A 26,558-nucleotide genomic window follows, 5' to 3' on the forward strand; every position below is an offset into this window, starting at 1 on the left:
AGAACTTAGAACTACTTAAACCTAACTAACCTAAGGACAACACACACATCCATGCCCGAGGCAGGATTCGAACCTGCGACCGTAGCAGTCGCGCGGTTCCAGACTGTAGCGCCCAGAACCGCTCGGCCACCAGCGGCCGGCAGGTTAGTTAGGTTTTTCTAAGTTCTAGGGGACTGATGACCTCAGAAGTTAAGTCCCATAGTGCTCAGAGCCATTTGAAACTACTTTGTAATGCTCCATAAAGTACTGTTTTTGAATAACACCCTGGTGGAAAGGATTAGCTCCTTAAATTAATCGGAAAAAATGTATCTAAAATTGTTTAGGTCCGCATTATCGTTCATAAAGAAACGAATCTACGCGACAGTTGGGTCATGCATTAGTAAAAAGCTTTCATCTGAAATAACAGTACCAAACCGCAGCGCGGTGTTAAGACAGTTGATGAGCCTCTTAAGCGACCGGGCGAACCAATCTGCTCGGCCGGGAGTTCCAGAGGAGGCTAATGTGGCGCCTATTAGCGGAGCGCCGTGAGCGGTTCCGGCGCCAGGCCCGGACTGATGGGCCGGCAGGCCACGACCGCCCGCCCGGGGCTGTAATTTGGACTCCTCTCTCCGCACGCGGCCGTCGGACAACGTCTTCTTCTGCTTCGTCTCGGCCGCCGTCCGCCGGCCTAGAGCGTCCGAAAGACGCCGCGTCCGAACGGCGACTGGCGGCGTAGCGGCCACCGCATCGCGAGCGTGACGACCCGATCGCATCACCCACGCCACGCCAAGCCGCGCCGCGCCGCGGCGTATCCTTGGGGCCGATCTGACTGCCTCCGCGTCTCGCATTGCACCACCGGCCATCCTTGCCGATCGTGAGCCAACCGAGGGCGCATCCGCGAATCACGACCGTCTCGTGCCGTAGCCGCGGGCAGCGTCTGGCCGGAGGTCGGGGAGAGGTGGGGAGGGGGCGGTGCCTCCGGGCGGGAAAAAGGAGAAAAATACGCCCCCGGTTGAGCGAGCAAGAGAGGGAGAGGGTACTAACGTGTGTGCCGCTCAGCCGTGATCGCGTTCCTCTTCCCGCCGGGGGCGAAAGTGCCGTGCGCCGGCGCTTACGTCACCGGAGCGGCGCGCGCGTGATTTAGAGATGTCTTCCCCGGACCAGTTGCGGACGGCCGGACACGATTAACGGCGCACGCCTCGGCGCAGCCACCCACTGCTGCCTCACCCCCTACCCCCTGCCCCCCTTTCTGCTACAAACGGACGGATGCACGACCCGCGGCCATGACGGAGGCAAGGTCGCGCGAGGAGCCGATGCTGCCGTGGAAGGGACACTTCGGCGAGACGGTAGCGTTCATCCCGAGCCACTATAAAAGCGGCGGCTACCGGCTCGGTAGTCACTCGCTTTCGAGCTCAGCTCAGTACAACCAGCAGTACGCAGCTGCTGGTCACCTTGCTCAAGAGACACCACTCGTTCTCCAACACCACAGACGACTCCACCGACCATCAGACGTCATGAACAGGGTAAGTCTCAGACTCCACGCTAATAGTAATCCGATTCATCCACATATCACGTAAATAGCTCTAAATCTCCAAAAAGGAACATTACATTTCTTATACCGTTCTGTTATCAGCTGCACCAGTCACACTTCCAACAATCATCATCATCATCATCATCATCCTTTCAGAGATTATTCCCTTCGACCTGTTCAGTCCTGAATTCATTCACATTTGCCTCCGTCTTCTCGGGCCTCTTCGACCAATCGATCTCAATCCTCGTATTGTCCCTTCTTTCTAAATGCTCTTCAAAAGAATGGTTCAAATGGCTCTGAGCACTATGCGACTTAACTTCTGAGGTCATCAGTCGCCTAGAACTTAGAACTAATTAAACCTAACTAACCTAAGAACACCACACACATCCATAGCCGAGCAGGATTCGAACCTGCGACCGTAGCGGTCGCTCGGCTCCAGACTGTAATGCCTAGAACCGCACGGCCACTCTGGCCGGCTAAATGCTCTTCACATCTGATACTCTTTTTCTATATTTTGCTCAGTACTGCAAACATTTGTAGCTGATTTGTATATCCTTATTTATTATTTTATCAAAGCTGTGTGTTCCAGCAGTTCCCTAAGGAAATTCATTTTTGTGGCCTGTACATGACTCTGGTCTTTAAGTCTTAACGTCCACGTTTCACTGCCATATAAAATAACTAACACTACCACCAACTTATAACAGCTTCAGCTGCGTTTAGATCCGCGCTGTTTTCACGGTTCTTAGCAAAGTTCTGCATATTACCTTCTATCTTCCTAAAATATTAATTATATCTATATGGAGGAGGAGGATATTAGTGTTTAACGTCCCGTCGACAACGAGGTCATTAGAGACGGAGCGCAAGCTCGGGTGAGGGAAGGATGGGGAAGGAAATCGGCCGCGCCCTTTCAAAGGAACCATCCCGGCATTTGCCTGAAGCGATTTAGGGAAATCACGGAAAACCTAAATCAGGATGGCCGGAGACGGGATTGAACCGTCGTCCTCCCGAATGCGAGTCCAGTGTGCTAACCACTGCGCCACCTCGCTCGGTATATCTATAAGATACGAGATATTAGAGCGTAAATAACTGAAACGTTGAACCTGTTCTAAAATTTTCTCATTCAAAATAATCTTTGCTAGTACTGGGTGTTTGCCCTGGAATGCCGTGGTTACAGATTTAGAGGCAGAAGTTTCAAAATTGTATTCTTCAGAAATGTTACGTAGCAAATAAATAGTTCTTTGAAGGTTTCGCATAGTTACATACGCTAGTACATTTACTTGGTCCTTTCTAACATAATCCAAGGTGGTGCTGATCCTTCCATCTGTGTAGGATATCTAGTTACAACAAAATCTTCATCAATATTCCTCAAGTTACCTTACAATGAGCGCTAACATTTTCCTCGTCCCTGTTTTATTTCCGAATATTGCCTGGAACTACGACTCTTGATAAGCCTTCACGAGACCTCTAACTTCTCTGACTTTCCCAGCGTAGACATTTCCCGAGTTGTGATACTTGGTAGGAAGTAAAATCTTGCCCGTCTTTTCTTGGAACGTCTGCTATCTGAATTTTAACAGTAAACCTCTGAGAGATTCTCTTTTGTAGCACCTGACACCAGAGAGTATAGAGCATCTTCGCTAACTGAATGCTTGTTTTGTATGCCGTTTCTTTCGTCGTTTAATTAAATTTAGCTTAGGATTACTCTTGGAGTTTGCTCTTCACGGAACCAGTTTCTTCCGTTTGTTCCACTTCGCCACTCTGGACGATTGCTTTGAGACATTGCGGGATTGTTACCGGTTCCTGAATTTTGTTGGCTATTGTAGCATCATGTTTCCCTGTATCGGTAGCAAAGCTTCAAATCAAATGGGAAAGTATCATTAAATTTACTGCCTAGTGCAATTTCATGGTATAGTAGAGTCAAAGAATTTTCTTATGATTCTTGTTTCCAATATATGTCGTGTTACTCCACTCTTGATTCACGTCTTTAATTTAACGCCACTTCCGCGCTTTCATATCAGTTCTGCTAATTCCATATCCATCAGCTTCTCAATTGGCCCCACGACGCTAAGTGGGCTATTTGATAGACCTTTCCATCAGAAAAATGTCTGAGGTGGTCATATGAGGTTGGTCCCAGCTCGAATTCATTTTTTTCTGGTATAAACCTCAGATACCTCCCCCATTCCTCCCCTAATCGCCAAAATGACTTATGGTTTATACCGTGTCAGTTATTATCTTCATCAGACTTGGAACTGTTCGCCATGATATAGAAAGTGAATGTACAAACTTGAGTCTACAAATGTCATACATTTCTTTCGCGCTGAAACTGTGACTACATTAAGACTATTCACTTTAGCTATAATCTCAAAGTAGAGTTTAATAATATAATCCAGCAGCACACAGATATTATTTGTCTAGAAATTCGTCAATGTGGCAGAAGGCCTTGCCAAGTAGAAAATATCTCAGTTTGCTTTCAACATTGTTTCATTCTCTATCAATCTAAGGCCAACGGAGGTGGTAAAATATTTTTATGGCTGCACACCTTCTGTCAGAAGGAAGGTTAAACTTTAGATAGTGGAAGCAAGCGACCAATATACCACTGTGATGGTCAGTTGGTTCTAATTACCATTCACCCTGGTCGTTATAGCTTTATCCGTATAAAGACTGAGGATGTTGACCCCGGGAGCCAATTGAAGAATCCACCCAAGCATCCAAGGCAGCCTTCCTAAATATAAAGAACGCTCTTCGGATTTCGTACCCACTTCTTCTGAAGACGATCTCATGATTATACCCCGGCTCTATCTTTCCAGAGATTTAAATGCACTCCCGGTAAAGAAATTCAATTACCTTAACTACGCAGAGATATAGCGATAGCGTCGATGATGCACTCATATGCTGCATCTGTAACAAAGACGTTTTACGGAACTTTTCGCAGCTTAGTGACTCATCTTAATTACTTCATGAAAAACTATGAAAATTCCACAAAAATAACTACTGACAATGTCGGTGTAGTAGCAGTTGAGCAACGGTCTTCTCCCTGTACTTATCGCGAGAAAAATAAACCCAACGCTGCTTGGACGAGGGAAGCCTTTTAACAATACAAAACCTGATATTCATAGAGCTTACATGCATCCCAAAGTGAACTATTTATCTCAACGTCTCCGTTTTTGATTCCATTAAACGTAACCTAAACAGGATTCAACCAAGAACTCCGCATTTCAACTGCGATGTTTCTTTCCTAAGTATCTACCGCTCTTCGTTGTTACTTACAATCAACTGACTGAATTGATTTTAATGAACCACGGTGAGCACTAGATGACGACTGGATGTGCTACTTGCAAAACAATATACTGTCTCTGATGATGGTTCATTAGAGTCTACATCTACATCTACGTCTATATTCCGTTAACCACCTAGCGCTGTGAGGGTGTTGAAATTATATGTTCCTCCCGTCCCTGTTTCATTCTCGAATACCTCATAGGAGAACTGATTGTGGGTAAACATCCATACTGGTTTCAATTTATCGAATTTTCTGGTGGTGATCACATCGCAGGACGTATGTGGGAGGATGTGACATATTCTCCTGCCCTTCCTGGAATATACTCTTTCGAACTCTCAGTAACAAACCTCTACGTGACGCAAAACGCCTCTCTTCTGCCGTTTGCTTCAGAAACCAGTCATTCGCGACTAAAAGAGTACATTGGAAATAGACCACACACTTCAGTCTGATATTGTCCAATTTCATTACTGCAGTTATCTTTCATGTCTTCCCAAGCAGAGGGACATTCTAAACAGGTAACCTGCAATTCGTTGCAGATATTGATGGTACTGGCGGTCGCCGCGTTGGCGGCAGGACGCCCAGAACCGCCTGTGAACAACGCCTACCTACCACCCTCGGCCGGTGGCGGCCTGGGCGGTAACGGACACGGCGGCGGTTCTCCCTCCGCTACTTATGGCGCCCCAGGGGCGGGAGGCAACGGTGCCTTTGGGGGCGGCCGCAACGGTCAATCCGGTGCTCCTTCCTCCACGTATGGTGTCCCCGGGGCTGGAGGTGTCGGAGGCGGTGCAGCCTCTGGCGCTGGAGGCTTTGGGGGTGGTGCCGGAGGTGCCCCATCTTCCACGTACGGTGCACCGGGAGCTGGCGGGCGCAACGGTGGTAACGGTAGGGCCCGGCCATCTTCGACATACGGTGCTCCTGGAGCGAACGGCGGATTCGGTCCTGGTGGGAACGGCGTCGGTGGCGGCGCTCCTTCGGCGACATACGGTGCTCCTGGCGCGGGAGGCATCGGAGGTGGCAGAAACGGCGGTTTTGGTGGCGCACCCTCCAGCACTTACGGGGTACCTGGAGCAAGCGGTAATGGTGGTTTTGGCGGTGGCCGTAATGGAGGCAGAGCACCCTCTAGTACATACGGCGCTCCTGGAGCCAATGGCGGAATCGGTGGCGCTCCTTCTTCCACGTACGGGGATCCTGGGGCAGGTGGTGCAGCTGGTGGTCTTGCTGGAGGAATTGGCGGTGGCGCTCCGTCGTCAACGTACGGAGCTCCCGGTGCTGGTGGAGCTGGTCGCGGCTTTGGCGGTGGTGTCGGAGGTGGCGCACCTTCCTCCACGTATGGAGCTCCTGGAGCCGGCGGAAATGGCGGTGGATTTGGTGGAGCACCCTCTTCGACCTATGGCGCCCCTGGTTTCGGTGCTGGAAGGAATGGTGGAGCAGGAGGTAACGGAGTAGGTGGCGGATTTGGAGGTGCGCCGTCCAGCACTTATGGAGCTCCGGGAGGTGGTGCCGGTGGGTTTGGTGCAGGTGGTGCAGCAGGAGGTGCCGGAGGCCCATCGTCCACGTATGGAGCTCCTGGCGCAGGCTTTGGCGGTGGACCTGGAGCAGGCATCGGCGGAGGCATCGGCGGAGGCATCGGCGGAGGTGTCGGCGGAGGATCAGGCTACGGAAATGGCGCTGGAGACGATGGCTCGTCTGTAAGTGACATTCAATGAGACTGGTTTACCTTAAGTATAGTTTCGTACTTAGTACCTACTGTTCTCTGATACTGGCAGATTTTCCACACTTTCCTGAACTGCTTCATCATTTGATACTTCCCCTAATCTTCAATCCGAAGAATGGTTGTCACCAGTTTGATTGACGTCAGAGGGTTTAGCAGCAGAGCACCAAAGCTTACATCTTTCTGCCTAGTCCTTCTGACTTAAATTTCCACAAAGGTATCTGTTCTCTTAGGACACTGTCATTTGAGACCTCAAATCTAGAGAAATACCTGAAAAATCGTAAAGGAATTCTGCTTTTATTGGTCCTGAATCACTGTGTTTGAGTATTGTAGATATACAACATCCAAAACGTATGCTAAACATCTTCTCCTGATTTACTGTTGTAGGTTAATCTGCTGACCTTTTCATTTAAAACACATTTTCCCGTCATAGGTCTCATGTTGACTACTCCCAGTAACATAAGTTTTGATATAGAATTAGTTAATACAAGAATCTCGAAATGAATTTGCTGTGATCTGTAAGGAAAATAGAACATAGGACACTAGAATTTAATATCCTATCGATGACGAGATAATCAGAATTGGAGCATAAGATCGTGCAGTACAAGAATGGGCTGAGAAATCACCCATGTTCTTTTGAAAGGATCATCCTTTCATTATCTTAATTAATATGGGGGAGGCATTGAAAATCTTCTTGGAGAGATGGGAAACTGTGCCCAACTACACTTCAATGCGAGGCTAGTGCCTTAACCACTGCGCCCCTGTCTTGCTGTGTGGCTTCAGGCAGCTTGACAGAGATCAAGGTCTGCGTCAGAAGTTGCTTTCTCGCAATTGTAGCTTACAGGTCAGCTTATAACGGTGTAGATTTGACTTGCATTGGTCGTAACTGTTATCTCTACACACTTCTCTGGAAGGAATGAATGGGTTTGTGGTCATATGAAGGAGGTAAAGTGTGATGCATTTCGGATATGGTTCTTCTTCTCACCATCACACTAGCAGTATTTTACTGTGACAGTCCATGTTTCCAGTACTTTTGCTCAGCTCGACACCTTTATCTTGTCTGCAGCAGTGGTTAAAATGTGTCTTAGTCTCGGAGCAGCGTAACGAGGAAGTGGTAAATTTTTTAAGCATGTGGCGAGACAGATGGTGGATTATGGGCTCTGTGTGCTTTCCCAGGAGCCTGCCAAGTACGAGTTCAGCTACGAGGTGAGCGACGCGGAGACTGGCACGGAGTTTGGACACAGCGAGTCTCGCGATGGTGACGTGGCCCAGGGATCCTACAACGTGCTGCTGCCTGATGGCCGCAAGCAGATCGTCGACTACCAGGCGGACCAGGGAGGCTACCAGCCCGAGATCCGTTACGAGGGAGAGGCGTCCACTGGCGCTGGGGCGGGTGCCGGCGGCTTTGGCGGACCCGGAGGAGCTGGTGGCGCAGCAGGTAGAGTAGCCCCCTTCCAAGAAATACTAGCACCCAGAATTCGTGATTTTGTGGCAGCGAAGAGGTAGCTGTTAGCTTAGACTCTAAACATGCTGCTTATCATAAGCATTAATGACGTGTCATTCACCTGATCCCTGTTCTAGACTTTCCAGTTATCATGATTCATTCCAAAGTTGCTCAACCAAAAGTGAATCCCAACCAACATCCTACTGAAGCCTAGTGTGCTAACCTCACCCTCCTCAGTTATATTAGTGGAGATCCCACCCAGAAACCATATCATACCTGAAATGTCTTGATTGCAATTATTCCATCATAAAGGGTAGTCTGACCTTCATTATTTTATTTAAACAGATCTCTTGATAATGGAGCTAAGTGCCGTCGTGTTCTTTTTTCTTAATTGCTCTATAGTGCCTGTTCTTATTAACAGTCCACAATGAACAGGAAATGCAAATGATCTCACATTCTAAGTTCCTGGAGCTGAGGTATAAAAGTGATTTAGTGTCAGCTACTATCCAGACACACACAAACACACAGCTGCTTACGACTATAGACAATACTGATAGTAATGCCTGATGTGTCTTGTCTTGCCTCTTTACAAGTTTTAGAAACTATTCCCTTTCTCGACAAGAGATCTGAAGTTGAGAACAATGAGATTCCTCTGGACGCTAGAACTAGAGACTGCATCTAATTTTACACGCAATTTTACCCTGGAATCTGTTAAGTTCTCTCAAAATTCTTGTGAAAGAAATTTCAGAAGCAAGTATGTCACTGATGATTATTTTAACTCTGCTCTCTTCTTGAAGGTGGCTACCCAGGATCTGGTGCTGGTGGAGCTGGTGGCTATCCAAGTGGAGGAGCTGGAGGTGCTGGAGGCTATCCCAGTGGTGGTGCTGGAGGTGCTGGAGGATATCCCAGTGGTGGTGCTGGAGGTGCTGGAGGATATCCCAGTGGTGGAAATGGGGGTGCTGGTGGTTACCCTAGTGGAGGGGCTGGTGGTTCTGGAGGATACCCCAGTGGTGGCCCAGGAGGTGCAGGAGGCTATCCCAGCGGAGGAGCTGGTGGCGCTGGAGGATATCCTAGTGGTGGAGCTGGAGGTGCCGGTGGTTATCCCAGTGGTGGAGCCAACGGAGCTGGAGGATACCCAAGCGGTGGTGCAGGAGGTGCTGGAGGCTACCCTAGTGGCGGTGCTGGCGGCGCAGGAGGATATCAAAATGGAGGAGCTGGAGGTGCTGGTGGCTACCCTAGAGGAGGACCAGGAGGTGCCAGTAATGGTGGATACCCCAGTGGCGGCGCTGGTCGTGGTGGCGGCGCAGGCGGCCGTGGAGGATATCCATCAGGTGGTCCAGGAGGCGCCGGTTCTCATCCGGGATACTAACTGTTTTGCCCACTACTCCAAACGATGACGGACTCAGCAAAGTCACAGCAACGAATACGCTTCTGCCCTGCTCTATATAATCACGATATGTTATGTATATTACCTAATTATTGTAACTTACAAGGATCTCGTCCTGTTTGTGTGTATGGATGCTGAAACTAGTTTATATGTGTTTATTGTGTTTAACATGTACTGTGTACATGACATGTTATTTATTTACCTAATTACTCCTCTATGTTATATAAGTGAGCTTCAAAACTATGTATATTGAAGTGCAAGTCACATATGCATTACAAAAATAAATTCATTAATTGAAACGATATCTCATAATTTTCAAACAGTACCTACACCTTCAGGCATTACCTGCTGTCACTGAAATACACTGAAATCGACTTTCAAAGGAACATTACTGATTTACGAGAAAAACTATATATAATAATACGAGAGCATTTGATTGTAGTTGTATTTTTCTCAAAGAAGGTACTGAGATACATCTGCATCTTAAGGGCGCAAATAAATGGGAAATAACATCAGTTCCATAATACGTCACTCCGGCACAAGTAACTTCTCGCAAATTTACATCTACATCTGCACCGATATTCTGCAACCCATCTTACGGCACTTGGTGGAGGGTACTCGGTACTATTACTAGTCATTTCTGTTCCTGTACCACACACAAATAGAAGGAGGCAAAAAAGAGTGTCCATATGCCACAGTGTGAACCTTAATTTTTCGTATCTTATCTCCGTGATCCTAACGCGCAATATATGTTGGAAGCAACAGAATCGTTCTGCAGTAAGCTTCAAATACCGGTTCTGTAAAGTTTCTCAGTAGTGCTTCTCACAAAGAACGTTGCCTTTCTTCCAGTTTTTCAGTTATTCCCATTTGAGTTCCCAAAGCATTTCTGTAACATATGTTTCTCGAGCCTATTAGTAACAAATCTAGCAGCCAGCCTCTGAAGTTCTTCGATGTCTTCTTCTAATGCGACCTGGCTGGGATTCCAAACGCTGGAGCAATACTCAAGAATAGCATTCGCCTTTCCTACCACAGATCTCACATGCACGTTCCAATTCATATCGCTTTACAACGTTACGCCCAGATATTTAAATGACTTGTCTGTGTCAATCAGGACACTACTAATGTTGTCCCCGAACATTACAGGTTTGTTTCTCCTACTCATCCGCATTAACTTACATTTCTCTAGATTCAGTGCCAGCTATCATTCATCACACCAATTATAAATTTTGTCCAAGTCATGTTGTATCCTCTTACTGTCTCTCAGCTTCGACACTTTACCGTACGCTACAGCACCATCAGGAACAACCGCGAATTGCTGCCCACCCTGTCCGCAAAATCGTTTATGTGTACGGAGAATAATAGCGGTACTATCATACTTCTCGAGCACATTCCCGACGATATCCCTGTCTCTGATGAGCACTAGCCGTCCAGGACGTGCTGTGTTGTATAACCTAAGAAGTTTTCGAGGCAGTTACATATTTGTCAACCTATTCCATATGCCTGCACCTTCTTTAACAGCCTGCGTTGGGGCACCTTGTCAAACGCTTTCCCGAAATCTAAAATATAGAATCCGCCTATTGCCCTTCATCCGTAGTTCGCAGTATATCATGTATGAAAAGGGCAAGCTGAATTTCGCACGAGCGATGCTTTCTCAAACCACGCCAATTTGTCGATATAAGCCTCTCGGCCTCAAGAAATTTATTCCATTAGAACTGAGACTATGTTCAAGGATTCTGCAGCAAACCGGTAATTCTCTGTATGTAAATTGTAATTTTCAAGTGAAATACCGAAAATATATTTATTTTGTAACTTATTGGATAGAAACAGATATTATGCTGTGAATGTAATCACTATTCTCTAGTTACTTCTACAGTCCTTATAAAATACAGAAAACGTTATTGAAGTTGGATGTCTACTGAGCTGATTATGGCACACTGAAAATTTACCGATCAGGGTCACGAAGCATTTGCAGCTTTACAGTAAAAACACAGGAAGTTAATAATGAAATTCAGTTTTTCCTCTAACGGTTCATACGTCCCTGTCAAGGGAATATTTTTTATTGTCTTAAAGAATGAGATCATATTTAAATGTTGTGTGCAATATATTCTGCAACGTAAGAGCTAGGCCCCTGAATCGTGCATGTATTCAAATTACTGTTTTTCATTAATAATTTTATGAACGCCTTTCCTTAACCTTGTCACTTCCAGCTATGAAGTGTGCTGCTCCTAGTAGGAGTAGCTCAGTGTACTGTATTATCGTGATATATTACATTCCATCCCTCTAAATATGATAGCACAATTAAAATCACTGGCACAATTTAATAAAAATTTTCTTCTCCCATGGGAGGATTAACTATCCCGAGGTATATATTCTACTTTTTCATCAATTTGGAGTAGATAAGTAAGATGTCAGCTGTTAATCAGCTGTTTGCGAACGTTTATTGGCTGCCTACGTTTTGACTCGACCTCTTGCAGTGGAATTATGACCCGTGTGCATGGTTTACGTCAAGCATGTACCTGACCATAGGATATGTGGAGAGTGTAATTAATGCTCCTAAAAAAAAGTCCTATAACATCGGTGTGAGCGCCCAAAGTTGTCTTTAGAAATTATAGTCACGTGCCTCGGGCGGCTGTTTGACAGTTACTGTCGGACTACTGCAAAAATAAAGTGAATGTATTCTAGAATTGTAGAATTTTACGAAACTAATTGTCCCAAGCGACATTTTTGTTATAAGACTGGAAGCTATTTACAAACTAAAGGGTCTGAGACTTCTTATAAACTTTTATGGGCTGCATGAATAATATACCACGTCACAAGTAGACTACTGAATTTTTCCACTTTTAGGGAGAGCAGATTTGAACTTAGCGGCATATAATTATTTCAAGTAATAATGGAGTATTCTGAGCCTAACAAATCGAAAACGTGTCAAAGGGTTTTTGTGTTGTAGGAGGGCTTGCTTTCGAAGTGAACTTTCACGATTCAACATGCTTCGTTCTTACCGGATTCAGTCTTACGTTACTTTAATACATCTGGTATTGTCAGAACAGGAGAAAGCGATCGTATGCAGACAATCAATTGTAAAATTATAAACATTTTGAAAACTTTCTAAGAAATTTCTTAAGCCTTTCAAAATTTTTCTGTACATTAAATTTATTCATTTATATGGTTCTGCTAATGAATGACAATGGGTTATGTCGTGCAGTACTGAGTGGTTATAATTAAACATTTCCTATTTAACACTTTATGACACGGAAACTAATTAAAGTACGAGGACCAAACTTCGTAGCATTAATGTCAAGGACATTGGGAAGAGAAATAATGCGGAATCAGTTCAATTGAAACACTTTTAATGTGATGCTACGATACATCATACCATTACAAACCGGTACTATTACTGCCCGTCAGTGCCCAGAAAAGTCGGAAAGCGCAGGACTGCATTCTGCACAGCGGAAAGGAGCACGTCGTTTTGTATGCTGGCTATCTTGATATGCTACGCTTCAAATCAGCACATGTGTGAATGTTCGCCTGATAAATCCTGTCCTTCAGCTATCCTCACAACCAGATATCACAGGGAGCGAGATCAGGTGATTGTGCCAGTCAACTGTTAGGAAACGATTGGCTGATAATGTGAGCGTTTCCAAATGCGTTTCGGAGAAGCAGGTGAACTTTAGGAGGGATGAGTGGTGGGGCCCAATCTTGCAAGAAAACTGTTTGGTTCAATACGTCTCTCTCCTGTAGGGCGGGTATGACACCCTGGCGAAGCACATCGCAGTAACGCCGGCCGGTCCCATTGCACGTCTTTGGTCCTCGAGCGCCAACCTGTTCAAAAAAGAACGGGTCAATGATGAACTTAGCCGTGAGGCTATACCATACGGTGACACGTTCACCATTTAGACAAACTTCATGCACAGTGACTGGAGGTGAAGATCCCCACATTTGGCAATTGTGTGTGGTCATCTCATCCGTCAGAGAAAAATAATCTTTTTCTGTGGATAGGAATTCCTTGCGAGAAAGTGGTGAGCGAAGTCAACACGTCGTCGAGCGTCCTGTGGTGTGAGCTGCTGTGCGGTATGAATCTTGTACGGATGTCATTTGAGCATCTTCCGTACATGAACCACGGGATGTTCAGCTGTCATGGACACAGCATTCGCACTGCCTGACGGTCAGGAATTGCGCTCAGCGTTGTCTGCCGTAGCAACAGCGATTTCATCAACCACCTGTGGTGCAACTGGTCGTCGGCTTGTTCCCGGAGCGACGCCCAGTTTTCCAATTGATTCGAACTTCTTCATCATGCTTCTTCCAGCATGGTGAAGAAAGAGGACCCTTCCTTAATCCTTTCAGCTGGAGATATTGTCGGAGAGTCGCTCCAGTATTACTGCTTTCATGACAGAGCTTTATCAATAATGCCCTGCTCCTTTTGTCCACGCTCATGTTGACACATCAACAAGTGTACTGCGACTGGTCAGATGTGTGAGACTATGAATCACGATGATTGATCACAGAACCTGGTGGTCATAGTTGGACTGGACGGTGGTGCTGTGACGCATGGAAATCATGCACTTAATAGGCTGGACATTAGTGCTACCTAGTTTGGTAGTCGTACAGTAATTATTTTCCATCTTATAACGTGTGAAATAGGGAAAGTTTAAATGTAACTACCAGGTACTTTATAATATTTGTTTGCCTCGTATATTTTAGTCTCGCGACATTTATAATCATCTCTAATCCCTAACTTTGTGATATAATTTCATATCCCCTGTCCTTTGCAACACGCATTAACGTAATATCAATTTAATTACTTCCAAAATCGAAAGGAAGAAAAGAAAAACATCTTCTCACACTTACCATACGCCAACTGCCGGCACTTCCTGTAACTGCCAGCTTGCCATTTTCATGTGAACACAACGGTCAGTACTGCTGTAACTATAAGTACATGGGGGTCATGTGCTATCCAGTGTACATACATTATTACCCTTTGCGCAGGCTACCCAGTGTGACGATGTTCTATACATATTTTACGTTTTTCTATTGACTTCAAGTACAACTCACATGGTATGTTTCACTACGGATATTTTACTGTTTTGAATACTCATTTTGCTATTATATGCTGTTAATTAAAAGCAAACATTTCCGACTTGCTTCTTTCTTTTCGTAGGCAAATGTCCGCTTGCAGCTACTACCTGTAAAGGATGTAATTACATAGACGCTGGCGCTGTAGGGTTTTAGGTTTCAGTTTCTATCGTAGATAGCGTTTATGTTCAACGAAGTAGCCTTTCTCTGAATAGATATTTCTTATTCTTATTTGTTTGCCAGTAAATAATACATTTCCTTTAGGTTCGTCTTACGCTGTACGTAGCATATTTTACCTGGAGTTTAAAATGAGAAAGTTATGCACGATGCAACGATCTTGAACACTCTAGTGCATTCGTAATATTGAATGTGGTATGTTATTATTTCTCTGTAAATATTTTTAAAAGTAAGCCAATAGCAATTTTTACATTGTTACTTAGGAAACATTTCTTTTGGTTTGTCTGTTCTCAGATCTGAAGATGGTAGTTAATGTATAGAAACTGGTCATCACTATCTAAATAATTTTTTAATATCAAATTCGATTCGGACAATATATAGACGAATTCTGAAACTTCATGGAAAGTTTTTAAAATTGCTTACCTTATGTCTCGAATAACACCAATCATCGCAGTATAGACAGTGCTTTTCTGCAGACAGAACTGCGATAGCTATATATAGGTTGAAGATTACATGTTGCTGGACTATTTTCAGTGTACCTATTGTAGCAATCTGCAGGGCCTTATTGCGTGCGTAGAAAATAAAAGCTTTAGGGAGTTGAGAGCGAACTGCATAGAGGGAACTGACCGTGATTAGATTGTTGCCTCTGATGAAATGTACTTAACTTGCTATTTCCCAAACTGAACAGCCGAGACCGAAAGCAGAAAGTCGCCACTCCACATCTTTAACAACTTAGACTCTCGAACAGTGAATATGTCGATTCTCCTATCATCTAATCTTTATTTTCATTTTGAACAGCTCGCAAGTGTCATTTTGGTGAAGATTCATTACTTTCAGATTTTGTCGATTTATCTCTGTCAAGTTTTCTATTATTGGTAGTGTCGACTGCATATCTTGCAATGGGTCATACTTAGCTGGCGAGAGTCGTCTTTATCATGTCGTGGACTCCGTAACTAAACGGTAGGCCTTAACCGCAGCAGCGCCAAGAAGGATAGCAAATAATGATTTCTCAGTTGTTGTGCCTATACGTTATCGTAAGAAGAACACACAGTTAAATATGCAACTCATTTGAGAGTACACGGATAGCGAAAATTATGAATAGAGGTACTACCCCTGGCAGAAATAATGGCTCACAACTGGCTGGATACAGAGTCGAACTGAGACTGGATGACAAATACCTGAAGTATACGGACACCTGTTAGTGGATATTAATACGGGATATACCCACCGGTTACCGTTTGGCATCTTGATATCTGCTGGCAACACTTTCAGTGTGGTGTCTGGATGTCTGTGAAGGAATGAAAGCCCAGTCTTCCTCCAAAGAGGAAAGCAGAGAAGGAAGGCAATGATGTTGGACGCTAGGATTTGAGCGAAGTCGATATTCCCACTCATCCCAAAGATGTTCCACCGGGTTCAGGTTGCGATTCTGAGCAGAGAAGTCCATTCCCGGAATGTTAGTCCACACACTGTTGCGTCACGGATGCTGCTGTTTCACAAGATGCATTGTCATGCTGATGCTGGCATCGTTTCCGAACTGTACGTGATAGAAAATGCTGCATTCCAAATTTAGAGTTTCCTTAAGTAAAATATAGATATCAAATCCTAACCGCGAAAATCACGTCTGCACCATGACACCATTTCGTTCTGTGTCACTGCTCACATTACATATGATGGCAGGTAACGTTCAACAGGCGTTCCTCAAACTCAAACCTTTCCGTCCGATTGCCACGGGTTATAGCATGATTCTTCGTTCCAAGTCTCTCGTTTCGGTAGAGATACTATCCAGTAGCGTCGGTCTTTAGAGCATCTCAAGCGTCGCTTAGCAGACTACAGACGTACGTGGCATACGAGGAGCTGTTCGGCATTGTACCCGTTCCCTACAACCCCTGTGTACAGCCAGTGTGCTACCGGCACTCCTGGTAGCTCTCTGGAACTCGCGAGTGATTCCTTGCGTTCATTTCTTGCGATTTTATACAATCACTTCATGATATTCGGCATTTCCGTCAGTAAATCACACCTGCCTGGTATTGGTTTAATTGTGGCTGTTCCTTGGCGTTTACAATTCACAGTCACTTCACTTGACGAAGGGTCTGTTCCTAAAGACTGGAAAGTAGCACAGGTCACACCAATATTCAAGAAAGGAAATAGGAGTAACTCATTGAACTACAGGCCCATATCACTGACCTCAATTTGCGGTAGGATTTTGGAGCATATACTGTACTCGAACATTATGAATCACCTTGAAGCAAATGACTTATTGATGCATAACCAACACGGATTCAGAAAATATCGTTCTTGTTCAACACAGCTAGCTCTTTATTCCCATGAAGTAATGAGTGCTGTCGACAAGGGAATCAGATCGATTTCATATTCTTATATTTCCAGGAGGCTTCTGAGAGAGTTCCTCACAAGCGACTATTAATCAAATTGCGTGCATAAGGAGTATCGTCTCAGTTGTGTGACTGGATTCGTGATTTCCTCTCAGAGAAGTTACAGTTAGTAGTGATAGACGGTAAATCATCGAATAGAATAGAAGTGATATCTGGCGTTCCGCAAGATAGTGTCACAGGCCCTCTGTGGTTCTTGATTTATATACATGATCTAGGTGATAATGTGAGGAGCCCTCTTAGATTATTTACAGATGACGCTATAATTTACCGTCTAGTAAAATCATCAGACGATCAGTTCCAATTACAAAACGATTTAGAGAGAATTTCTGTATGGTGCGGAAGGTCGCAGTTAGCACTAAACAAAGAAAAGTGCGAGATCATCCACTGGTACTAAAAGATATCCGATAAATTTTGGGTATACGATAAATCGCACAAATCCAAGGGCTGTCAATTCGACTAAATACCTAAGAATTAAAATTACGAGTAACTTAAATTGGAAAGACCACATAGATAATATTGTGGGGAAGGCGAAACAAAAACAGCACTTTGTTGGCAGAACACTTAGAAGATGCGGCAAACCCGTTAACGAGACAGCCTACTTTACACTTCTCCATCTTCTGCTGGAATATTGCTGCGCGGTATGGGATCCTTACCAGGTAGGATTGACAGAGGACATAGGAAAAGTGGAAAGAAGGGCAGCTCGTTTAGTGTTATCGCGCAACAGAGGTGAGAGTCACTGATATGATACGCGAGTTGGGGTGGTAGTCACTGAAGCAAAGGCGGTTTTCTTTGCGGCGAGATCCATTTACAACATTTCTATCACCAATTTTCTCTTCCGAATGCGAAAATATTTTGTTGACACCCACCTACGTAGAGCAAAATTATCATCATAATAAAATAAGAGAAATCAGAACTCGAACGGAAAGATTTAGGTGTTCCTTTTTCCCAAGCGCCATTCGAGAGTGGAATAGTACTTAAGTGTGAATTGCAGAGTAACCATGTAGATGTAGATCATAAATCGACTTGGGTAGCTTACGAAGTGTTGAAAGGTCCCTTGATAGATCTGTTACTAGTCCACATTCCAAGTCACTGAGCTTCCCTAACTGACCTACTCTGCTGTTACTGCTCCTCTACTAACAACGCAATACTCTGTGCCGCCAGCCAACACATGTTTGGCGTGAAGTAATCTTCGCTGGACAGTTGCGCCGCTCCAAGGCGAAAGTGAGAAGCACGCTCGGCAGCGCTGGTAGCAGCCAGCGTCAGCGAGCAGTGTGAGACAGACAGAAGGGTCTTCTAGCAAAGGAGTTGTCAGTTACGTGTAAACTGAAGGTGGATAGGGGAGAAAGGAAACGAAAGGAAAGGGGGGGGGGGATTTCTAGTGTCAGCTGCATCGGGACGTTACGCAGAATCAGCGGCGACGAGTGAAAATGTGTACCGGACCGTGATTCGAACCCTGGATCTCCGGCTTACGAGGCAGGTGGGTTAACCACCGCGCCATCGGGCACAGCGTTATCGCAACTGGGCGGACTATCTCGGTACGCCTGACGGCAGATCCACATTCCCATCGAATGCTGCCCGTCCGCAGTTTCTGTCTATTTCCTCCAAGTTCGCTACTCTGAGATTCCCACATGAGGTGGACGTATTTGTGCATGAATGCATGGTGACTGTTCCTTCGCACATGTCCGAAAGAACAGACACCACGCATTATAGTTACATATTTTCACTCGTCAGCGTGATTCCGTGTAATGTCTCGAAGCAACTGACAGCAGCAATCTCCCCCCCCCCTTTTCTTTCGTTCCCTTCCTCCCCCTGTCAACCTTCAATTTACATATAATGTATCACAGCTACCGATTCTGGGTGATGTCTGTTCTTTCAGACATGCCTGAAACAACAGACAACACCCATTCATATACTTAGTTGTGAGTTAGGTGTCGAACGCACCTGGGTATGCCAGCCGAGTGGAACTGTTTGAGTTCTGCCAGGTGATACTCCTGCCTGCGGTTTGGGAGGGGAAGCAGCCCACCATGTGTTCGGTGGCGACGTTATCAATGATATATGCCTGTGGGATTGCGTGAAGGATTGCGCTCGATTGAATGATGCGGTCGGACATTGTGCGGAAACGGTATATGCACTTTGTTTCATAGAGTTTACGGCAAGAGTACGTACCTTCCATTACTTTTCTGTTAATGCTGAGTAGAATTCACCATACGTTTATTTACAGTATGTACTTGACTATTTCAGCTTGAAATAATGTGTACTGTGCTATGTTATTGCGATAAGAGAGTGTTATCATCGTGGTGGTTGGGGCTGTGCAACTGTTGTACAGCAGGTGCAGGAACACTGTTTGGGCACACTCATTATGCTTTGCATAGCCCTTTTGGTTCTGTCAGGTTACAGTGAGCTCGTTTTGTATCTCAGCTCGTCTTTCCACAGATTGTCCAGGTTCTCTACGACAGCAGTACCCGACCTGAAGTACAACAAGAGAAGCACTACTTCGTTTTGTTATGCTCCACTCTGTACCGTTCTCCCAGATCACTTCGCCCCGCTATCACCGTACCGTTGGTGGGGTGGACCAGACTTTGGGTACAATAAGTTAAGAGTTACAGTTTGAAATATCATCTATCATCTATCTGCTTAAATTTCACCAATGCAGTTTAATAACTTTCTTCAAGAATAAGCCATAACTTTTGAAGACACACTTGATCATCTGCATAAATTAAAAACAGGTAGACCAAACAAAATATTTTATGTTCTGTTCAGTATATGGGGACAGACTATTCGCGTAACAGCACAATCTGTTAAGTCTAGTCTGTTGGTCGGAATACAATATGCTTCAGGTCACAGCATCATCACAACCAGGTTATCCTCATCATCTTGAACTATTTCCAACCCCCGGCTGGGTCTGTTTGAAACACAAACCTTTCCATCTAGTCCTGCTTCCTCACCATCTTTCTGTCTTCACTCTGGTGCAGGCCTCGCCTATATATTCATCACACTCCTCCACACCTTTCAGGCATCTGTGCCTTGGTCTTCCTCTTGGTCGTTTCCTTCGCATCTCCATGTCACGCACCTTCTTGGAAATCCTCTTGTTTTCCATTCTCTTTATGTGGCATTATCATCCTAGCCTTGTTGTTTCTTATCCTGCTCTGCAACGGTTCCTCTTCCACTATTTCCCTCATCCTAGCATTTCTCATCTTATCTCACCCTGTTACTACTATCGTACTTCTGAGGAATTTCATTTCATATAACTGTAATCTGCTTACATCTCTTTTATTCATTACTCCTGTTTCAGATGCACAAGTCAGTATTGTTATATAGTAAATTCTACGTGTTACTTCTTTACTTTTTAGCGAGGTGTCTTTCTTCTAAACACGTTCCTAACGCTTAGCAGGAATGCTTCTGCCTGTCTGCCACTTTCACTAATCTAGTTCCCATTTCTTCTATTTCCCGCTACCTCACTTCACAAGTACTGCACCTACCACTTTCTTCGGTTGTTCACCTCCTATCGTTATTACTCTAATAGGCCTATCTTTCTTTCTAGTTGCTAGTTGATCCCTCACTTTTTTTTACATTACATGCCGTTCCACACTCCCTTACAATTTTTTTCTATGCATCCAGCTATTCCTGATCTCCCCCTCCCTCTTTCCCCAAATTGTCAAGTCATCAGCAAACACCATTAATTTCATGTTGCCTTATCTAGATTTTTTTTTAGCCACCTTATCTAATCCAAGTTCTCAGAGAACAGATGTCCTATCATCTTGTCTCTTCTCCTTATCAGTGTTTTCCACAAATTCCTTTCCTCTCCCATCTGCGCAGAACCTTCTCGTTCCATATTTTATAAGTATGATTAATTTTCAACATTCGTATGTTGCACCACATCTCAAATACTTCGATTCTCTTCTGTTCCGGTTTTTCTACAGTCCATGTTTCACTACCATACAATGCTATACTCCAGATGCACATTCTCAGAAATTTCTTCCTCAAATTAAGGCGTATGTTTGATACTAGTAGATTTATCTTGGCCAGGAATGCCTTTTTTGCCAGTGCTAGTCTGCCTTTGATGTCCTCCTTTCTCCCCCTGTCATTAGTTGTTTTGCTCCCTAGTTAGTAGAATTCCTTAACTTCCTCTACTTGGTGACCATCAATCCTGATGTTAAGTTTCTCACTGTTCTCATTTCTGCTACTTCTCATTACTTTCGTCTTTCTTATATTTGCTCTCCGTCCATATTCCCTACTTATTAGATTGTTCATTCCATTCAGCAGATGAAGTAATTCTTCTTCACTTTGACGGCCGCTATGGCCGAGCGGTTCTAGGCGCTTCAGTAGAGAACCACGAGGCTGATACTGTGGCAGGTTCGAATCCTGTCTCGGGCATGGATGTGTGTGATGTCCTTAGGTTAGTTAGGTTTACGTAGTTCTACGTCTAGGGGACTGATGACCTCAGATGTTAAGTCTCATAGTGCTTGGAGGCATTTGAACCATTTTCTTCTTCACTTTCACTAATTATGGCAATGTCATCAGCGAATCGTATCATTGATATCATTTTAATTCCACTCCTGAATCTTTCTTTCATTTCCGTCATTGCTGCTTCGATGTACAGATTGAACAGTCGAGGTGAAAGACTACATCACTGCCGTACACCCTTTTTAATCCGAGTGATTCATTCTTGGTTGTCCACTCGTATTATTCCCTCTTGACTGTGGTACATATTGTATATTATCCGTCTCTCCATATAGCTTACCCCTGTTTTTATGAGAATTTCGAATATCTTCCACCATTTTACTTTGTCGAACGCTTTTTCCAGGTCGACGAATCTTATGAAGGTTTCTTGATTTTTCTTTGGTCTTGCTTCCATTATTAACCGCAACGTCAGAATTGCCTCTGTGGTTCCTCTACCTTTTATAAAGCCGCATTGATCGTAAGATAATACATCGTCAATCTTCTTTTCCATTCTTTTGTATATTCTTCTTCTTAACAATGGGAATCCATGAGCTGTTATGTTAGTTGTGCGATAATTCTCCCACTTGTCAGCTCTAGTAGTCCTCAGAATTGTGTGGATGATATTTTTCCGAAAATCAAATTTATGTCGCCATAGAACGTGATTAGTCGTTTTGTTGCCACTTCGCCAAATGATTTTAGAAATGGAATTTTATCTATCCCTTCTGCCTTATTTGATTTTAAGTCCTCCAAAGCTCTTTTAAATTCTGGTTTGATACTGGATCCCCTATCTCTTCTAAATCGACTTCTGTTTCTTCTTCCATCAAATCAGACAAAACTCCCCCCTCATAGGGACTTTCATTGTACCCTTTCCATCTATCCGCTCTCTCCTTTGCATTTAAGAGTGTAATTTCAGCTGCACTCTTAATATTATCACCCTTGCTTTTAATGTCACCGAAGTTTGTTTTGAGTTCCCTGTATGCTGAGTCAGTCTTTCAGACAATCATTTCTTTTTCGATTCATTTACGTTTATCATGCAGCCATTTCGTCTTAGTTTCTCTGCATTTCCTATTTTTTACATTCTTGAACGACTTGTATTTCTGTGTTCCTGAATGTCTTTGAACCTCTTTGTACTTTCTTCTTTCCTCCATCAACTGAAATATTTCTTCTGTTTATTCGCAATTCCATTCCTTGTACCTATGTTTCTATTTCGAACTTCAGTGATTGCTCTTTTCAGAGATGTCACTTCCTTTTCAACTTTACTGCCTACTGAGCTATTCCTTATTGCTGTATCTATAGCCTTAGAGAACTTCAAGTGTGTCTCGTCACCCTTTCGTCCTTTCGTATCCCACTTCTTTGTATGTTGATTCTTCCTGACTAATCGCTTAAACTTCAGCCTACTACAACACTGTGTCTGATTCTATATTTGCTCCTGGATACGCCTTACAGTCGAATATCTGATTTCAGAATCTCTGTCTGGCCATGACATTATTTAATTGAAATGTTTCCGTATCTCCTGGACTTCTCCTAGAATATCTCCTCTTCTTGTGGTTCTTGAACAGAGTATTAGCAATAACTAGCTAAAATTTATTGCAGAACTCAGTTTGTCCTTCTCCTGTCTCCCTCCTAGTACCAAGCTCATATTCTCCTTTAACTATTTCTTCTACTCCTTCACCTACAACCACATTCCAGTCCCCCATTTACTTTCTGCATTACCAGTTCGGTATCGTCATCTTTTTTTCTACCTCTTCATCTTTCTGCGTTGGTTTGTATACCTGAACTATCGTTGTCGATGTTGGTTTGCTGCTGATTCCGATAAAACGACCCTATCACTGAACTGTTAATGGTAACACACCCTCTGCCCTAGCTTACTATTCATAACGAATCCGTTATACCATTTTTCTGCTGCTGATGTTCTATACTCAAATGACAAGAAACCCTTGTCTTCATTCGATTTAACTTCACTGACGCCCATTATATCTAGATTGAGCCTTAGCATTTCATTTTTCAGATTTTTTAGTTGCCCTACAATATTCAAGCATGTGCTATTCCATACCCCGAATCGTAAGACGTTATCCTTTCTTTGGTTTTTCAATCTTTTTCTCGTGGTCACCTGCTTCTTGGCAATCCCCTCCCGGAGATCCGAATGGGGGACTATTCCTGAACTTTCTGCCAGTGGAGAAATCGTCATGACACTTTTTCAGTTACAGGCCACATGTCCTGTGGATACACGTTACGTGTCTCTAATTCAGTGGTTTCCATTGCCTTCTCCATCCTCATGCCATTGGTCATTGGCCGCACGGAGTGGCCGCGCGGTTTGAGGCGTCATGTCACGGACTGCGCGGCCCCTCCTGCCGGACGTTCGAGTCCTCCCTCGGGCATGGGTGTGTGTGTTGTTCTTAGCATAAGTTAGTTTAAGTAGTGTGTAAGTCTAGGGACCGATGACCTAAGCAATTTGGTTCCTTAGGAATTCACACTCATTTGAACATTTGAGCATTGCTGATTCTTCCGCCTTTAGGGGCAGTTTCCGACCACTAGGACAAGAGAGTGCCCTGAACCTCTTTTCGATTCTCCGCTCTCTTTGACAAGTCAGTTTGCAGAATAAGGGTGCCTTCTTATGCCGGAAATCTTCGGCCGCCAATGCTGATTATTAATCAAGATACAACCTGGTGGCGGTTTTCTAACCGGATCTTAGGACATTTTTAATACTAATCAAAGACGGCACCCTATAGACAAATAGAATATTATGTTTACCATATACGGAGATAGACATGGTGCAGCATATACAGTTGATGGGTTGAATCCTAGGAACAGGCAAAGATCCACCTCTTGTGAATGAACTGTAGTCTTTCAGGAAAGGTATAAGGTTGTACGATACATACAGTCAATGCACTATGTAAGTGAAAGGTGTGAGGAACAACGGGTAGAAAATACTACTCACAAAAAGTTAAAGTGCTCCGCGTGTTGACAGAGCGGCCATACTGCTCGGAACTGTGAAGATAAAAACAGGTAACGGCAGTCGGAATTTGAAGGGGAAGGAACAGCGAGACATTGTTGGCGTTTTTCCACTAAACGTCACAGCCAACCCAATTTCATATAAGGAGGATTGACAGTAGGGGCAGGGAACCATAATAAAAGAAACAGAACTCCCTGAAAACTCTGATTCAAGGAATTACCCATAAAGATACGGGCAAAATACGGTTTATTTGTATTTCCATTTATGAGGAACCCGTCTGTGCATTGTTAGATTTCGGAAGTTTGGTGACAGCGATTGATGAGCAATGGTTCAGTCAACAAAAGGCCCTCTGAACTCGCATACGGCCTGAAATTAGAGACGAACAGGAGAAACATAGGGCTCTGAACAATAACACGATAGGAATGATGGGACGGTTTCTTGCTAAAATCAGAGTGGGTCCATATACAGTGAAGCTTAACGCAGGGATAATATCAACTTTTTATATCTGGGATACACAGTCATGTAGATCTTTACAAATGACGTCATATGTACGTCAGTGACTGTAACACTTTCTTACTTTCACGATTGCAATTGTGGCCTTAGGTCATTATCAAGTACAGATTTTTGTAGCTTAAAAGTTACATGGCTTAAAGCCACAAAAATCTGCACTTGATAATGGACTAACGCCGAAATTGCAATCGTGAAAGTAAGAAAGTGTTACAGTCACTGGCGTAAATATGTATTTTAGAAAGGATAATATCAGGTTGTGTATCAGGATGTGATCGTATTGCGAAGGTAGGGTCGATATCAGATTGAGTAGGAAACAGATTTAACTTTAAGTCGGACAACGTGGTGCCTTTCTGTCCTAAAAACAGTGAACAGAACTCAACTGGAGGGATTCATAACAAACAAGTACCTCAGCTGATAGCTCGGTTAAACGTAATACTGATCTGTTAAGGTATCACCAGGGCTAGGAAGACAAGAAACGTATTTAGGCTACTTGCCAGGAATTTGCAGATGTATTGACCACTGAGTAGGGAAGCATCTCATTAATGGAATACGTAATAGAATTGATGAATGATATTGTACTACGTACGCCACCTTTGACTCCCCTACTTAGGACGAAAATTCTGCGGCAACTGATAGAGCAGGACATGTATCACGAAAAGGTAATACGCCCATAGAAGTGATATTCAATGCTGTATCGAAAAACAGTGAGGAGTACAGACCAGTAGTAAAATAGAGAGAGTTGAAGAAGAAGATGGTGCCTCTAACCGATTGCATTTGAGTTTCGACTGGCTCAAAGGAGCTAACGTCCTCACTACCCTTGACATAAACCAAGCATGTTATCTGATAACCCTCCGCTGAGAAATCTGAATCTCACGACGTTTACTATTGACTAGAACGTTTATGATTCTAAAAGACTTCCTTTTGGTTCATCCCCCGCTTCTGCTGTATGGATCAAATATTTTATAATATTAAGTTTGTGGATGTGTATAATTATTTGGATAACCCTGTAATTTATAGTAAAATTTGAACGAACATTGTCGCCATCCACACAAAGCGTCGAAGTGTCTTAGAAAGGCAGGACTTACGGTTAATCCAGAAAAAATGAAGATATCACTGCCAAAATACAGTTTTCAGGTCATGTGGTAACACCAGATGGCCCAGGGATGGTACATTCAGTTGCTGAACTTCTTCCCCGAAAAAATAGTAAAGGATTAGCCAGATTTATAGGAATGTCAAATTTCTTTATGATATTCATTCGCAGATTTGCACAGAAAGCTGCCACGCTCAACGATTTGAGGAAAACAAAAAAAAAAAAATAATATTTGTGTGGTGGAGGGGGGGGGGGGGAGGGGAGGGCAAACGCAACAAGAAGCCATCAGTGTCTTAAAACACCGGCTAAGCAAGGGTCCCGTGGTATGTGGTAGCACTGCCTGAGTTCACAAAACAATTACGCTGCAGACCAGAGTTTCTTTCTATGGACGCATTTTATGTCTCACGTGGTTCTTTCCCTTGAGGGCATCTACTTCCAGATCAGCTGTGTACGTGCTGAAGAATATATTTGCCAGGTGTGGTCCCACCAGCACACTACTTACGGGCAATGCCACGTATTCTTCTTCGAATGCATTTAGGGATTTTTGTGAAAATTCAGGCGTCGGACATAGTAAACAGCACCATACTAGCTGTCATATGTGG

General features: G+C 44.0%; 1 protein-coding gene across 1 annotated transcript; it reads left to right on the forward strand.

The window, feature by feature from the left end:
• The first annotated feature begins 1,393 nt into the window (after positions 1-1,393).
• Positions 1,394-9,625, forward strand: LOC124615763 (pro-resilin-like). The gene is made up of 4 exons (XM_047143858.1): positions 1,394-1,502; positions 5,321-6,472; positions 7,672-7,933; positions 8,737-9,625. The coding sequence occupies exons 1-4, from the start codon at positions 1,494-1,496 to the stop codon at positions 9,306-9,308; spliced, it is 1,995 nt and encodes a 664-aa protein (XP_046999814.1). The 5' UTR covers positions 1,394-1,493; the 3' UTR covers positions 9,309-9,625.
• The last annotated feature ends 16,933 nt before the right edge of the window (positions 9,626-26,558 follow it).

Source organism: Schistocerca americana, chromosome 5 (genome assembly GCF_021461395.2).
Source record: "Schistocerca americana isolate TAMUIC-IGC-003095 chromosome 5, iqSchAmer2.1, whole genome shotgun sequence".
Lineage (NCBI taxonomy): Eukaryota > Metazoa > Arthropoda > Insecta > Orthoptera > Acrididae > Schistocerca > Schistocerca americana.